Raw genomic sequence first — 15965 nt, forward strand, 5'->3', positions numbered from 1 at the left:
AGGTTATGCCATCGTAGACTGAAAAACTTTACAAATTGATGAAAAAGGAAAACTACCCCAAACCTGGTCAGCCCAAAGTTGTGAAATATATGCCCTGAAAAGAGGATTAGACTTAATGGAGGGAGACCGGGGAACCATTTATACAGATTCCCAATATGCATTTGGGATAGTACACACATTTGGGAAAATATGGGAGGAGCGTGGATATCTAAGCTCAAAGGGAAAAAACTTAGCTCATGAGAATCTAGTCAAGTCTGTATTGGAATCTCTACAAAAACCAACAGAAATAGCAGTAGTCCATATAAAAGGGCACCAAAAAGGACACAGCCTTGAAGTTAAAGGAAACCGATTGGCTGATCAGATAGCAAAGGAAGCAGCTTTAGAACCAGGAGATCCAGTAAGAGTTTTTAAAGCAGAAACCACACCCAAAGAGAATGAAAGAGAAAAACCCATATTTAGTGAAAAAGAATTAAAGGCTATAAAAGATTTAAAGTTACACCAAGGGCAATGAGGGGAGTGGTTAACATCAGACGGATGGGTGTTCTTAAACAAAGCACTTGCACGGACAGTGCTAACAGAACTACATAAATTAACCCACTGGGGAGTCCAAGGACTATGTGATCATTTCCTAAGAAATAACCTGTGCATAGGTGCATATGACCTAGCAAAAGCAATCACAAAAGGGTGTTTAATTTGCCAAAAAGTAAACCAGAAAGTCATGAGAAAAGTAACACCTGGAGGGAGAGAACTAACTCAAAGACCTTTCCAGAGCATACAAATAGATTTTACTGAGATGCCCCCAGTACAAGGATACAAATATCTACTAGTTATAGTAGATCATCTCACTCACTGGGTAGAAGCCTTCCAAACCAAAAGGGAAACAGCCCAAGTAGTAGCAAAAGTAATCTTAGAAAACATTATCCCCAGATACGGGATAGTGAATACCATAGACTCAGACTGAAGTCCACATTTTGTGGCCCAAACATTGCACAATATAATTGAAGCTTTAGGGATAAAATGGAGATTGCACACTCCATGGCACCCCCAGAGTTCTGGGAGGGTGGAACGAATGAACAAAACTCTCAAAAATGTATTGACTAAATTGATCGAAGAAACAAAAATGAATTGGCTAAAGTGTTTGCCCCTAGCGCTCTTGCTCATCAGAACAAGACCCCGGTCTGATATAGGGATTTCACCCTATGAAATGATGTTTGGACTGCCATTCTTGTTAACACCCTATAGCACAGGAGACTACCTGGAAGGAGAAGAAGCTACAAGGAAATATTTAGAAGTAATTGGAAGAACCCTAGAAGGACTTAGAAAAAGAGGATACCTCCCTCAAACCTCCCCTCTTGATACAAAAGCACACGACATCAACCCAGGAGACTGGGTTTTAATAAAATCCTGGAATTACAGACCATTAATGCCTAAATTTGAAGGCCCCTTTCAGGTACTCCTCATCACTAATTCGGCTGTGCGAACCAGAGAAAAAGGTTGGACTCACATTACGAGAATTAAAGGACCAGTCCCACCCCCGGGCATTGGACAAGATTCTTCAGTGTCTCCCTCTGGTATTGGACCAGATTCCACACCACTCTCACCCCCGAGCATTGGACAAGATTCGTCAGTGTCTCCTTCTGGTATTGGACCAGATTCTACACCACCCTCACACCCTAACTCGGGACAGGATTCAACTGCATCGGGAGTTAATTCAGCTGAGTATACTATTATAAAAGGACCAAATGACTTAAAGTCGACATTCAAAAAGACTGATGAACTGCATAAGAAAAAAGTTTAGAATCATAACATGTCTTAAAGTGTTTTAAGAAATTTGTAAAAGTTAAAAATTGTTAATAAGTAATTCTGGTTAAGTCGTCCCAACTTGGTACCAAAGACCCCAGGTTAATCTTCTCCAGAGTGCTCCCCTAAGAGGGACCAAATTAGCAGGCACAGATCAAGAGAGGTTTAACCAGAGGAGCAAGAGACTCTAAAGAACTTGGAGACTTCTTCTCAGTAAAATCCTCAAGAGGCAAGGCCGGGTGGGCAGGCTGTGCAAGATGACCCATACCGGACTCTTGGGAAGGGTAGTAGTGCTGGCTCTGATTGCTGGTGGTGCTCTGGAGAGCCCAGGAGAGCTGTGCAATGAGTACTACCAACCTTTCTATGAGAAAGAAGTAAGCTCCTTGCTGAGAGTCCACAACAATTGTGTTAACCTCCCCCAATTGATCTTTTATCAAGAGAATAAGAAAATATATTGGATGACCCGGAACACCGCCACCTTTAGGCAGCCACTCCTGGGAGAGCACCCTGTAGGAGAAGCCTGGTGGTGCTTTGAACGTGATGCTACTGAAGCAAACCTGGTAAATCTGATAAAAGGAAAAAGTATTTCTAAATATTGGGAGGGCACGACAAAAACTAATATCTTTCAGGAAACCCCTAAACACCTGTTTTGGGTCAATGGTACCACAACATCCACTGAATTACCAAGAGACTGGTCTAGTGGTGGCATCATTAGAATTATAAAACAAACTGTCTTTATAATACACAAAGAATCTGGATCAAGTTTAAGAGTTCTTATATATGAGGATTTAAGAAAAACAAAACTGAAGAAGCAATATATGTTAAACAAAATTTTGAAACTACAATCAGAATTAGAAGTAATATCTAATCAGACTGCATTGGCTCTTAATCATATTAATGATGAACTCAACCAAACCAAAACAGTAATTTATCAAATCAAATTAATTGTAGCAGTCATTAGAAACACTTTAAATGAAATAAGAAAACTAGCATATTTAAGAAATCAAAGGACTCCTGCACTTGATTCCAGTTGGTGGGTTAATCTATGGACTTTCAAAAAAAGTTGGAGAACTATAACCTTCACTGTGGGTACACTTGTTAGTCTGTTCTTATTTCCCTGTTTAACAAAAATAGTGACATCTGCTGTACAGAATAACCTAAGGATCTCTAAAGAAATTAACCTGAAAAAACCAAAAAAGGTAATGAAGTTTGGTAAATATGATCATCAGAGTGCTCAGGAAATTTATAATCAATACAAAAAATATAGGAAATTCTATGTCAATGAGCCAAAAATTATAAGTTGATGCAAGGTTAAGCTTAAGCCTGATCAAAGAAAAAAGGGGGGACTGTTATGAATAGAAAGCTATCTATTTTTTTAGGTGGCAGAGTTAAAAACAAGTCAGACCAGTTGTTGTAAGCTATTTTCACTCCTAAAGAGGAGTTCTTCAATTACCTGTTAATGGCTGGTGATTAACCATTGTCCCCCGATGCTGGCTGCTTGCCAGGGAGGGACACCAGGACAGACCCTCCAAGTGAAGAGAATAGCAGTGACATCAGAGCCAGTATGCAGATGAGAAATGCATTGCACCCCGAATTTTTACAGTTTTCCCAGGAAAACCCCTAAAATTACGAGCCAACAAGTGACTTAAGTGACGTCTAAGGATGGGAGCGTAGTCCCGTACCTGCTTGGATCCTTTTTGCTTCTCACCCTAACCTGAAAAGATGCTGATTAAAGAGACGCCCCGGGGTGTTAGACAAAAAAAGCAGGAATCTTTTACTCTCCCACGAGGACAGGATCCCCAGCTCTGCCTGCAGACCAGCGGACAAAGCTGCATCACCCTCCTCCTCCATGCCACGCCTGGGAGCAGCGGCGGCGTGGGCGCGACCCGTCGATTTCTCCCCACCTGAGCTGATTGTTCTTAATAAAGGCATTAAAAAGGAGAAAGATCTCCTGCCCATTTATTTCAGCATGCAACCAGCAAAGGGCTAAAATACTTCATAAAATCATACAACAGCACAATCTGGAAAGATCCTCTGGTCCAGCCTTTGGCGGGAAAGGGAATCTAGGTGAGGACTATTACCCTGATCAACCATACTTGGGAAAACCTCCATCAATGCGGACTCTACAATATTCTTCAGGAGATTGTTCCACAGAATGATTGCTCTTTCTATAAAAAATATCATTGTGATAGCGAGATAAAACCTCTCCTGGTGCAACCTGTACCCATTGTTCCTTGTCTCTTCCATGTGGCTCCTTGTGAAAAGAGAGCATGTTGCGGTGTGCTGTCATGGTGTGCCTCAGTTTCCCTGGTTTTTCCCCTCAAGTTTCCCTCCCCAGGAGGTGTGTCAATCACCTCTCCTGTCCCCACCCTTGCAAAGGGGAGCGTAGAGTGATTGGCAGGTTCAAAGGATGCTCTTCACCCCCTGGGGGGCCATTGGCCCACCCAGGTGTCCCTCTCACCTGAGACCCCCTCCCCCTGTGCCTGGCTGGCGGTCCCTGTGTTCCCTCCCCAGCACACCACACGGTTGGGAGTTCTGTTGGAGCTGTTGCAAGATTCAGAGGCCATGCAGCACAACATAAAAACTCTGGATTAAAACTCTCCATCAGGACCCACTCCTTCCTTCACCATCGCCTTAAGGGTTTCTCCAGCTCAGGAAGGCCTGAGGAGTGACCCTCTTCAACAGCAAGCTCCAGCCTGCAAGCACTGGAGCTCAGGGCATGCCTGGACTTGTCCCCATGTGCTCACAGAGAGCCAGAGCCGCTCTGGGGAGCAAAACACCACAGCTGCCACGATTGGCTCAACAACTGAGGCCAGACAGACCAAGGCAGTCCCATTTGATAATATTGGTAAAATCCAATAAGAGCATCCATCCCCTTTGTGGCTGCCCTTTAGGTACTGAAGTCCTGCTATGAGGTTCTTGACAAGTTTTCTTCAGGAGGAGACTCAACTGCTTCAGTCTTTCTTCACAGGACAGGTTCTCATACCAATCCTAGGTTTAGCCAAGCTTAGCCTGGTTAAATACAACTTTGTATACTCCACCAAAGTTCTAAAGTTCTCGTACTCCTTGATGGTATTTGGCCACCTTCTCGTGGTCAGTATTTATCTTTTTTTTTTTTTTTTTTTTTTTTTGTGTGTGTGTGTTTAAGCACATTCCAAAGCTCTCTGTCAAGCCAGGGTGGTCTCTGTTTTCTTCATCTCCCTTTGTAGGGGTTGGACTGTTCCTGAGTAACTTCCAGCCCTTATAAGCTGCTTGTGCTCTCCATGGATGCTTCCCACAGACCCCCACAGCTGGGATCTGAGCATATGGAAGTTTCAGGAGTGGCAGTTTAAGTGCTTCTGAAATCCAGGGGTTTTGTCCTATCTGCTGTCCTGAGTGTTCTTAGCAGGATCTGAAACTTCACAATGCTATCATTATATCCAAGGCACCACTGACAGTTATGCAGTAAAGTAAATATTATCAGGTAGGTTCAGTGAGCATTAAATCCAGCCAGCAATGGGCTGTTCTGAGTCAGCATGTCCAGCATCTGCAGCAGGAAGCATTTGTCAGAGCTTTCCAGGATCCTCTTGGATGACTTGGGCACTCCTGTGCAGAAATAGATTGTTTAACAGTCAGGACTGATTTGGGACTGGAGGTTGATGGTCTGGCAGAAAGTGTGAAGCTGAAAATTGTGCAATAACATTGTCAGAAATGAAATAAATAGGGCAGGAGATCTTTCTCCTTTTTAATGCCTTTATTAAGAACAATCAGCTCAGGTGGGGAGAAATCGACGGGTCGCACCCACGCCGCCGCTGCTCCCAGGCGTGGCATGGAGGAGGAGGGTGATGCAGCTTTGTCCGCTGGTCTGCAGGCAGAGCTGGGGATTCTGTCCTCACGGGAGAGTAGCAGATTCCTGCTTTTTTTTGTCTAACACCCCGGGGCGTCTCTTTAATCAACATCTTTTCAGGTTAGGGTGAGAAGCAAAAAGGATCCAAGCAGGTACGGGACTACGCTCCCATCCTTAGACGTCACTTAAGTCACTTGTTGGCTCGTAATTTTAGGGGTTTTCCTGGGAAAAACTGTAAAAATTCGGGGCGCAATGCATTTCTCATCTGCATACTGGCTCTGATGTCACTGCTATTTCTTTGTACTTGGAGGGTCTGTCCCTGTGTCCCTCCCTGGCAAGCGGCCAGCATCAGGGGGACAATGGTTAATCACCAGCCATTAACAGGTAATTGAAGAACTCCTCTTTAGGAGTGAAAATAGCTTACAACAACTGGTCTGACTTGTTTTTAATTCTGCAACCTAAAAAAAATTAGATAACTTTCTATTCATAACAAGAAATCCTGCTGTGGATGAGATTTAGTGGCTCACACAGATCTGAGCTCATGAGCTTGTTCCTTCCCCACTGGGCTTGGGCTTTGTGTCCTAACTCCTCTTTTGCACTGGGTGATGCTGGTTTGTTGCAGTGTGCTTTTTGTTTTATTAGGTTTATTGTTTGATTTGTAATTTGGTAATTTTCTTTATGCTGTTTCCTTTTTGTTCCTGCCTTTTCCCAGAATTTCCATCACTTTTCTTGTTGTTAGTTGCTAGTTTCTATTTCTCCAAACTCTATCAGTTTACTGAAACTGTTCTCCTCCCTTGGGATTTTTATGGGTTTATACATTGTGGTTCCCGCCTGTTTTTTTTACTCCCAATTCTCCTGATTTGTTAAAGATTGTACTCTCCCCTGAGACCTGCTCCCACATATAAGTTTCCGTCTGCCCCTTGTTCCTGGTCTCGGGGATGAAGAGGGGAAGTTTCACCATCAAATAAAGTTACCCTGGGACCCGTGTGCTGTTCTGTGTTTTATGATGAGCCAACAGCTGGTGGCTGGGATTCATGGGGCTTGAGGGGGGACCTGCTGCCCTACCTCGCTCTTGGCACCAGCTAGCAGGGAGGAGGAGCAGCACTGGCTCATCACAATCCCGATAAAAAGGCACTCAGACCTGGTGAGGGAGCCATCACATGCTATTTGTTACAGAGAACACTGCAAGATGGGAACAGCAGAGACAATCTTCGGTCCCTCGGATGCTGAGAAACCCCAGCGGAGCAGCATCCACACACAGCATCCTGGCCACATCCTACCCATGGGTGTGGGCATTCAAGGTATTACAGGAGGGGCTTTTCTCACAGCAAAAGAACTCCATCTGTCAAACAGAAAGGATGTACCCACGAGACCTTCTTGCTGCATGCTTAGACAAAGCCAAGGACACAGAGATGGCTCAGCCCCACGCCCAGCAGGAGCTGCATGTCTCTCTGTTAGAGTGGCCTGAGCTGGTCCTATGTACAAGGGCTCTGTGCATCACAACCCAGGTCTGGAGGCCAGCCTGTCCTCATGGCACAGGGCAGAGCAGCACAGCACAGTCCTGGCCATACCTGGGCTCCCTGACATGCAGGTCACCAGATCTGTGCTCTACAAAGGGCTTTCAGTCAGGCTCTCAGTGGAAGCATGACCTTTTCCCATCTGCCTGTGGATCCCATTTCATGTAAGGTCCTTCAGACTTCTTAACTGCCTAGCCCCACATGGGTGAACTTCCTGGAGGAGAAATTACCCATATGTAGCCCAACCATGGTCTCCACTCCCTGTAACATCTCTCTAGCCTCTGAGCAAATCAGAAATACCTGTGACTGAGCAACCTGCTCTTAAAGAAAATGTCCTAGCTCATTGCAGGGATTTGGATGGTCATCATTAGATGACCTCTAAAGGTCCTTTCCAGCCCAAACCATCCTATGATTGAGGAAGGAGAGAGGAACATGGATTTCTGTGTGTGGCTAAGCTATCCAAGATGATGATGGGGAAGGATTTGCCTACAGTCAGCCCCACTGCCAGGGGCAAAGATGGAAGCTGCTGTGCTCTGCTCTAACCCCTAAAAGACCAGATTAAACATCCACATTAGAAACCACAGATAACCCTTGGTTACCACAGAGATCAATGTCAGAATCCAGGGCACCAGTTAAGTGGTGAAATGGACAGCAAGTGCGGAATGGAGGATGGGAGCCTGCAGAGTATCAGGAGGAATTTCCTCTCTGGTTCTTGAGGCGACTACTCCAAAGTACCAGTGGAAAAGGGAACAGGAATGAGAAAGGTGTAAATACATGTCATGTGCTGCTGACTGAGTTTATAGAATGACTCCAGAGAATTTCCCATTTCCACTGCAGAAAGGAAGTCAGCATTAATCTTATGGCACTGAGAAATGATGAGATGGATCAAGGAAGGTCATAAAATGAAAACGGATGTTGGAAACAAAAAAAAGTAGGAAAATAAAGGTTAAAGAGAAGAGGACGCAAAGGAAAGAAAAAGTCAAGAAAAGTGTAGATAATTCTAGTCAAGACAGTGTGCATAGATCAGAGAAAATTATGTGGGAAAGGGATAGGGCAGCCAAAAAGGAAAGGAAGAATTCCTGAGAGATAATAAGCATTTTAGCAGCCCAGTATGGATTCAAAACTGTTCAAGATCATGGCTGAAGCATTTACCACGACCAAGTCTAGGACATGCAATTCTGTGAATCAAAGGAAGTTTACAGAACACAGAAAAATGTCCTGTAGCATGTCCAAAGCAATTCTGCCTCTGGAAAACTGCTGTGGAGGACAGACAATGCCCACATTACAGACCAGCTCTGAGCTACCATTTACACTACTGTGTCATTAAGAGTATTTTTGGATTGAACAAACTTGAATGTCAATCATCAGTTTTCAGCAGAGCTTCTCTTTTTATTGTCTTAGAAAATTTTCACACGTGAATCTGCCCTACCAACATTAATCATTCAAACAGGTGATAAGTGGACAAGGAACTGTCAAAAAAGAAACATGAAGAAGTAAGTCTCCAGGAAAAAAACCCAAACCCCCTAGATTTTAAGTGAAGAGGTGTTTGCATTTATCCTTTTTGAATAGAGAACTTTTTTTTTTTTTTTTTTAGTCAGAGTATTTATTTGTCATGAAGGATAATAGTTTCCTACATGTTTTTACTGATGGTGTATTTATTACTGTATAACCATAATGTCTCTATCAAATGGGTGAAGAGAAAATTGGAATACTTTGTGGAACATGAAGGTTGCCCAGAGGGGTGGGAGATGCCTCTGGAAACATTCCAGGCTAGACTGGATGGACAGGTGAGGGGTGTTGGCAACTCCTCACAAGTACTTAATAAAGCCAACAAAACCAAAGGAGTGAACCCCATGATCTACAAATGAAAAATTATAAAATGGTGATTAGGAAGGGATAAAAAGTTCTGGGAAGCCACAAATCTGAATAAATAGGCATCAATTTTATTGAATCGTGAATAATTTAAGACTGGTACAATCATCAGCTTTATTCTCCATGACACGGGGTGGGGAAGGGGTAGAAAAGGGCAGAGTGAGAAAGGGGAGGCATGATCTCAAACAGACCATTCACAAATTCCAATCCTAAATGAGAACTGAAAATTAAATAGGGAGAGGAGCAAATGGAAAACATCATAAACGTACACAAAATACTCAATTCCTAGTTTTCTCTTTAAAAATGGCTAGAAAAAATTCATCAAAATGCAGCACTTTTAATCAAATATTTACATTTCTATGTTACAATGAAAAAATGTACATCTTATAGAACATATTTCATAAACTGTTCCACTGGAAATGACTAGATCAAAACAGCAACCTTCCATTTAATATCAACAAAGATTTTTTTGCTTTGTTTTTGTATATTATTTTTTTCTTGAAAGAAAATTGCCACATTTAGACAAGATTTCATACACATAATATTGAAGTTAAGCATCAACAATGAAATATCAAGTTTGCTTCTTTCAAAATGTACAAAAAGGCTAACCAACCCCCTCCCTCCTCCCCTTCCCCCAAAAAAACCCACATCTCATTTATGGCCTGTATCATTCTTGGCAGTTCTGAAGGAAAGAAAATGGTTTATTCTCTCCATTTATAACTCAACACGAATGTTGCATAGAATCTTGCATTTCTTGTTGATTTTTTTTCAAACAAGCCAACTTTGTAAGGAGGAGAAAAAAGGAAAAAAAAAAAAAGAAGTGTTTTTGAAAAAGCCTTAAATGAGAAAAGTCACCTAAAGAAAGACTAAATCTATGAAAAGTCTTGATAAAAACTAAGACGTGCACAACAGGTAACCCTGCTTCCCCAAGTTTCAGAAAAGACACGTAATATTGTGATGCTCAGAATGACTAGCCTATTCAAAATTGCCTCTCTCACTTTAAGCCAAGCTAGTGTCAATAAAAAAGAAGAGATAATAGAAATGTCTTCCTGAGCTTAAGCACAGGATTAAACATGAGGAAAAAAAAAATACCCCGTTCCCCACAAATAAAACACTACTTTAAATATGTCTTTTAGCACTTAGTTAAAGGTCAACTGAGACATTTTCTAGGATATCAAGTCCATTTAAAGCCCTAGCCCTGCAATTGGATTTTTTTTTTTACAGGCACATGCTCTGTCTGCATGGATTCAGTTGGGGGATTAAGTACCAAAATTCACAGTAGTAGCAGGTAAAGTCAGTGCTGGGAAGCAGAATTGTCAAGACTACTGGAAAAATTAACTTCTCTCAAACTCATCATCAGCATGCTATGGATTTGATTCCATACAGATCTAACCCATTTTTTACAGTACCAAGAACTGGATTAGGAAAATTGGCTGAGTAGCCTTTGTTATTCCATTCAGTGAAATAATTAAATCAGATTTCATAAGGTTAAAACAGTAACAACACCAAGCTCTTCCTCCCACCATTAAAATATTTAAATTTTTCCTTTTACAATATTTTTTCTTAAAAAAAAGTCATCAGCACTTAAAAGTTGTAAGAGGAGCAGATTCAAGACCAGCTTAGTAAGACAAAGTACAGTTATATTACAGAAAGTCATGAGGTATAATAAAACCATCCTCTCAAGCTGAGTCACAGAAGCATGAACTTGTTTGTTACGTTCCTTTAAACCCACAAGCTCTTGAAAAAGTGTTTGTAATAAGATTTCTTCCTGTACAGTGAAAAACCAGCATATTCCTGTAATTTATTAAGAGTAGAAAAGCTTCTTTTGTCCCTCCTGCATGGATAAAACAGCTCTTCAGCGATTTATTAGCTGGGGATTGATATGAACCTGAAATGTTATCTCATTTTCTTCCTTTATCACATTTAAACAAATTCTAGTATCTCATACAAACAATATTCACAGCAACTTATGATATTTCAAGAGATGACTTTAGCCCTGTTTCTTTAAATAAAATTCCATAATATACAGCACTAATTTAATCAAACACAATTAGTACAAAATAAGGCATCGCTTTTAAAAGTCAGCACCAGAGGAGAGCTGGAAAGGCTCGCACGAATCCCTCCTGAGGAGTGAGGTGTTGGCTGAGGTACAGCTGGTGTGCTGGGGGTAATGGTGTCACCAGGAAAGCGCAACTCTTTGGGAGGTGTTTTCTTGTTCCCCAACACAAGTACAAGCCTTAACACTGATCATGTAGGTGTGTGCGTTCACACAAGAGGAGAAACCAAACCAGGTTCACAGCTCTGCCACAACTCAAAAGCATGGCACAGCTAAACTCAAAAGACACAGTACTCAGTACCTTACCTTTTTTTCCCCAGACCTGAATACTGCTGAAATGATATTTTTAAATTTTTTTTTTTTTTACTTTGCAATTAAAAAGAAAAGTCACAGAAGTTAGTATTGTCACCAGAGTAGCACTGGAACTGCCACAGAGCTGAATTTTAATTAATCCTCTTATGGTTGTGCTGATTGGAATGAAACCTCTGAACAAAACTTAAAGTTTTCTAAAAACAGCTGTCACATTTCATGGCAAGAATTAAAAAATGAAAGTCTAACTCATCCCTTTGCAGAGGTGTAGCTCACCATGCCTGTGCACTGCCAAGGGTCTCTGGAGCTGTACGACTCCATGGGGCACAGCCCTGCCACTGACTTCTGTGAAGGAGGGAAGCCCCTCTCCTCATGCTGGATTAGTGGGGTGTAAGCACCACAGAAGTCAGCCCATCTGGTGGTGTAGATGTAAGTAGGAAGAGAATTGGGCCCTGACTAGCAGAAGGCTACCTGATCTTTCATTTGTAGCAGGATTGATTGCTACACAGTGTTTGAAAAAAACCTGATTTGTTCAGACTGTATACATATTTTTATATATTCCTATTTATATATATATATAATCTTTATAAACACACAATGAAAGAAAGCCAAGGTCTCAGACTGGCAAGGAGAGCAGCGCTTTTTGTTTTAGTTTCTTTTTTTCCTTTTATCTTTTTTTAATATTTATTCAAACTTCCCTGTTTTGCAGCTTTGCCTTCATTGAGTATTATTACAGAGGCAAGCAATATTGTTATAGCACCAGAACTATATGAAGCTGAGTTTAACCCACAAAGCTGATTGGTAGAAGTCCAGCCCTCATGTAAATGTGTTTGGTCAGAAGCAGCATAGACAAATATTCCCTCTCCCCTCTCTTTCCAGGCAGTACATGGCACAAAGCTGCTTGCTTCACAGCTGTGAAACTGCCCCCGCACCCCAATCCCTTCAACTTAGTAATGATGACTATTTTTAACATCTTCAGGATCTTGGGCATGAGAGCTTACAGCAACTAAAAAGAAGGAACAAAGGAGTAGTGCAGTTCTCATCATCGTCAAAAGAAAAACAATAAAAAGGTCACTTGGGTTGCCTGCACCCAGGTTCAAGATTGCTACAAGTGTCTTGTTCTTGCAGCTCTTAATACTGAGATCCCAGCCCAGGAACATGTTCTTTTCATCAGTCTGTGATCAAGGCTCTTGTCGAGTGGAAACACTCCTGTCTGAGGGAGATCACAACGTTGACTCCAGAGAGGAATCCAGGATGTCATCGTGATGGCTGTTGCTGTTGGAGTCGCTGTCGTAACTCTGGGGACTGGAGTAGTTGGCTGCCTCCTGCAGTCTCATTAGCATGTTCATCTGCAGAGACAAGGAAGTTCCTGATTATTTGTATTTTGAGGTAGGAACAACATTAACTCCACATAACAACTACAGTGGAGTTTGCTTTGCCAGTGGCCAGGAAGGAAAGGGAGAAACAAGCAGGGGCAATAATACTGAGACTCAGAACAGACGTATCGACTGTAAATCATAGCAGCATTCAAGTTACTGGTAAAACACAGCTTTTCCAGTAAAGGAAAAAATGAGACGACTGAAGGGGTTAGTCTACAGCCACAGACCAGCTCCTGTTTCCAATCCCTAGAAACAAGGCAAATGAAACGGTTCTGCTGTTCAGAAATGAGAGCTTACCAGAGGATCTCCTTCAGCATCACTCACTGGAACTTGTTTGCTGGTGGAGCCTTCCCGGGACACAGAGTAGCCATCAAAGCCCACATCCTCGGGCCTCAGCTGGAGCAGAGGAGGCCACTCGTGGTGCTGGGGGCTGGCTGCCCAGGGGTAGGTGTCCATGACCCACTTGGCAGGATCCTCCCAGGGCGCTCTCCTCCCATACAACTGAAAGAGCATAAAACCATGTCAAACATTCCAACCATCTCATCCACTGCCTACCTAACCAAAATGAATGTGCCATGGTTCTTGTGCTGCAGGAAACACTTTGCAAGCAGGGCTGAATGTGAGAGTTTCCTTACCCTAAACACACAAAGCCCTTTGTCATGGCACTGATTTCGAAGGAGCTGACCACCTTCTCTGAGACTGCAGTGCCCTTCTCTTGGCACCAGCTGAAGGAAGAAACGACTGAAAATAACGTCACCTAATTAAGTCAACTTAAACAATGTCAGCACACAAAAGATGTCATCAGTGCTGACATCTGGATTGCACTGGCAGCTGTCTTACAAACTGCCACCCGTGGAATGTGGAGGAGGAAACGTGAGATCTGTCATCAAGCAAGAATGATGGATGTCAAGGCATAAAGTTTTCAAGTCAGATTTCCTTCACATTCAACCAAGAAAAAGCACCAGCAGCCTTTGTCCATGCTCAGGTTCCTAAGTAGGAAAGCTCAGCTTCAAAAATGTTTTTCTGGACGGAACAGACCGCACTACTGAATCCCAATGTATTGTCCCTGTTCTATTCTAAGACAACATATTCATTTAAATGCCTCATGATTTCCAAAAGCATAAATACTACTACAAGTGGCTTTAAAACATTTGCCTTCATTTTATAAACATCACTATCAACATCCTTCAGCAACTGGTGCTTGTCTCTGACATTTTGTCACTGTCCTCTTCCTTTATCCACCTGCACAAGGGTCTAGCAAAGAAATTCACCAGTTCTCTGATGGATCTAGGATTATCTCACTTTGCTCAATAATATTTCTCCACGATACATTTTTTGTGGGTTTAGATTTTGCATGCACAAAGTATTAAAGTGCTGTGAATACCAACCCATGGTGTGCTGTGAAGCAGAAGGGAGCAGAGGTGCCAGCAGATGGTGCTAGGCAATCTGAAACTGAGCCTCCTCCACAGCCCGGACCCTTCATCCTTCAGCCTTCCTACCTTATCTTCCCAGTTTCAAGACGGGGCAAACCCGATTTCCTATTTTAACCTTGTTCTCAAATTTACAATGATACACGTCATTTGGTAAGTGGCAAAGATTTTGTATTTTTCACATTTTTTCTCCTGCAAAACTCTGAGTGGATCTGAGCCAAGGAGAGACTAAATTACTCACCAACCCTCTTCCATGGCAACCACATCGGTCCACCCCTCCCACCAGCATGTTTTCCAGGGAGCAAGTCATGGAACAAGGATGGAAGAGGTTGCTCCACAAAGCAAGAAAGAAAAATCACTGGAATATGACTGACAGTGGCAGGAAGCCTCAGGGACTCTGGGTCCTCTTTTTGCTGGTGCTGCATTCTGTACTGATAGACCAAGCAGGAAGAACTCAGGTTTTATACAACCTTCTAATTTTCACATCCTTGTTTTGAAGAACAAAATGAGTCAGCTCCCATGAGAGCAATTACTGTATGGATTAATTTGGTTTGTTTGTATCTGACCCAAAGTAATTCTCTAAGTGAGAAACAGAAATATAAAAATAGCTGAGAGCAGATCCACAGAGATGAGAGCAAAATTAGGACTCCACCTTTCTTTTGTGTAAGGCAATTTCAGGAAAGAAGATGTGCTCTCAGAGGTGTCTTTGTGGGCATGAGGAACAGAAAAACAAAAACAGGAACAGATGAAACCCACCTTTCTAGCATTAGCTTGTTCATTAACACCACTCTGGCTATACTTCAAGTACTAAAGTGCACCTTCTTAACCATCAACCAAACAAAAGAAAATTATTTAAAGAGGGATGAATTAGTGCAGTCTGGGGAAATGGGGCTGAAGGGGATAAAGAATCTAAAGCACATTGAGAAACTGAAGTCCTCACACCTGGAACACAAGCCATTCAAATACCCTAAGGACAGATGGAGATACTGGGCAGACCAAGGAAGCAAAAGGATGGTTTTATCAGTTACTCTCTCTCCACTTCCTTTACTAATTTTTCAATACTTTCCACATGTACTGATCAATTATATGAGAGCTCCAAAACCCAGTACAAGGAGCCCATGTATTACTGTGAGTATCAGTTTACTCCATTTCAAGAGCAAGGAAAATCACCTGCTCTCCCTTCTCTTGTTTTAGATTGGAAAGATTCCTAGCTCCTATTACCTTCCTTTAAAACAAGTTTAATGCAAAATAGTTCTCCTGTTCCATTTCTAGCAAAGTTCCTGAGTGTACTCCAGGATATTGTCTTCCTTATGTCTATGAGTCCCAAATTGTCCCAAAGAGAATGAGGTCTCTAAGTAGTGACAAATTTCAAATGGCAGCTGCCCAAATCTTGGAGAATTAACGTATTTCACAATTTTTCAAGAAGCCATTAGTAAAAGATTAGTTATAAACCATATTTTAAAGTAGGTGCTGCTGGGCTTATTTTGTGAACAAAGAGCTGCTTATTAAAAAACCTCCTTTTTTTCCCCTACCTAAATGGCAAGTCCATAGCAATTCTCTGCTGAACCCTCCTCCTGATTCCAACAAGCTTCACAGTCATACAGACACCAAAAACTATTCCAAATTTCCAGATTATGAATCAATTACTAAACATAGACAATCAAGGATGATTTCACTTCATCCTCTGAAAACAAATATAAAGGAATCTCCTAAAAAAATTATCTTAAATCCTGAGAAGTAATCAAAATGTCACTGATACTGCTCCTGTCACTCATG

General features: G+C 42.1%; 1 protein-coding gene across 12 annotated transcripts in view; it reads right to left on the reverse strand.

Annotated features, from left to right (window-relative positions):
* Nucleotides 1-9064: 9064 nt before the first annotated feature.
* The window catches only part of NAV2 (neuron navigator 2), a 385274-nt gene continuing 378373 nt past the window's right edge, over nucleotides 9065-15965 (reverse strand). For all 12 annotated transcript variants that reach the window (XM_064426226.1, XM_064426225.1, XM_064426222.1 and 9 more), the window contains 2 exons: nucleotides 13057-13260; nucleotides 9065-12729 (listed from right to left, as the gene is read on the reverse strand). In XM_064426226.1, coding sequence (XP_064282296.1) covers nucleotides 12604-12729; nucleotides 13057-13260 — 330 coding nt within the window. In that variant the 3' untranslated portion in view covers nucleotides 9065-12603. The remainder of the gene's footprint in view (nucleotides 12730-13056; nucleotides 13261-15965) is intronic.

The sequence above is a fragment of the Passer domesticus genome, chromosome 6 (assembly GCF_036417665.1).
Source record: "Passer domesticus isolate bPasDom1 chromosome 6, bPasDom1.hap1, whole genome shotgun sequence".
Lineage (NCBI taxonomy): Eukaryota > Metazoa > Chordata > Aves > Passeriformes > Passeridae > Passer > Passer domesticus.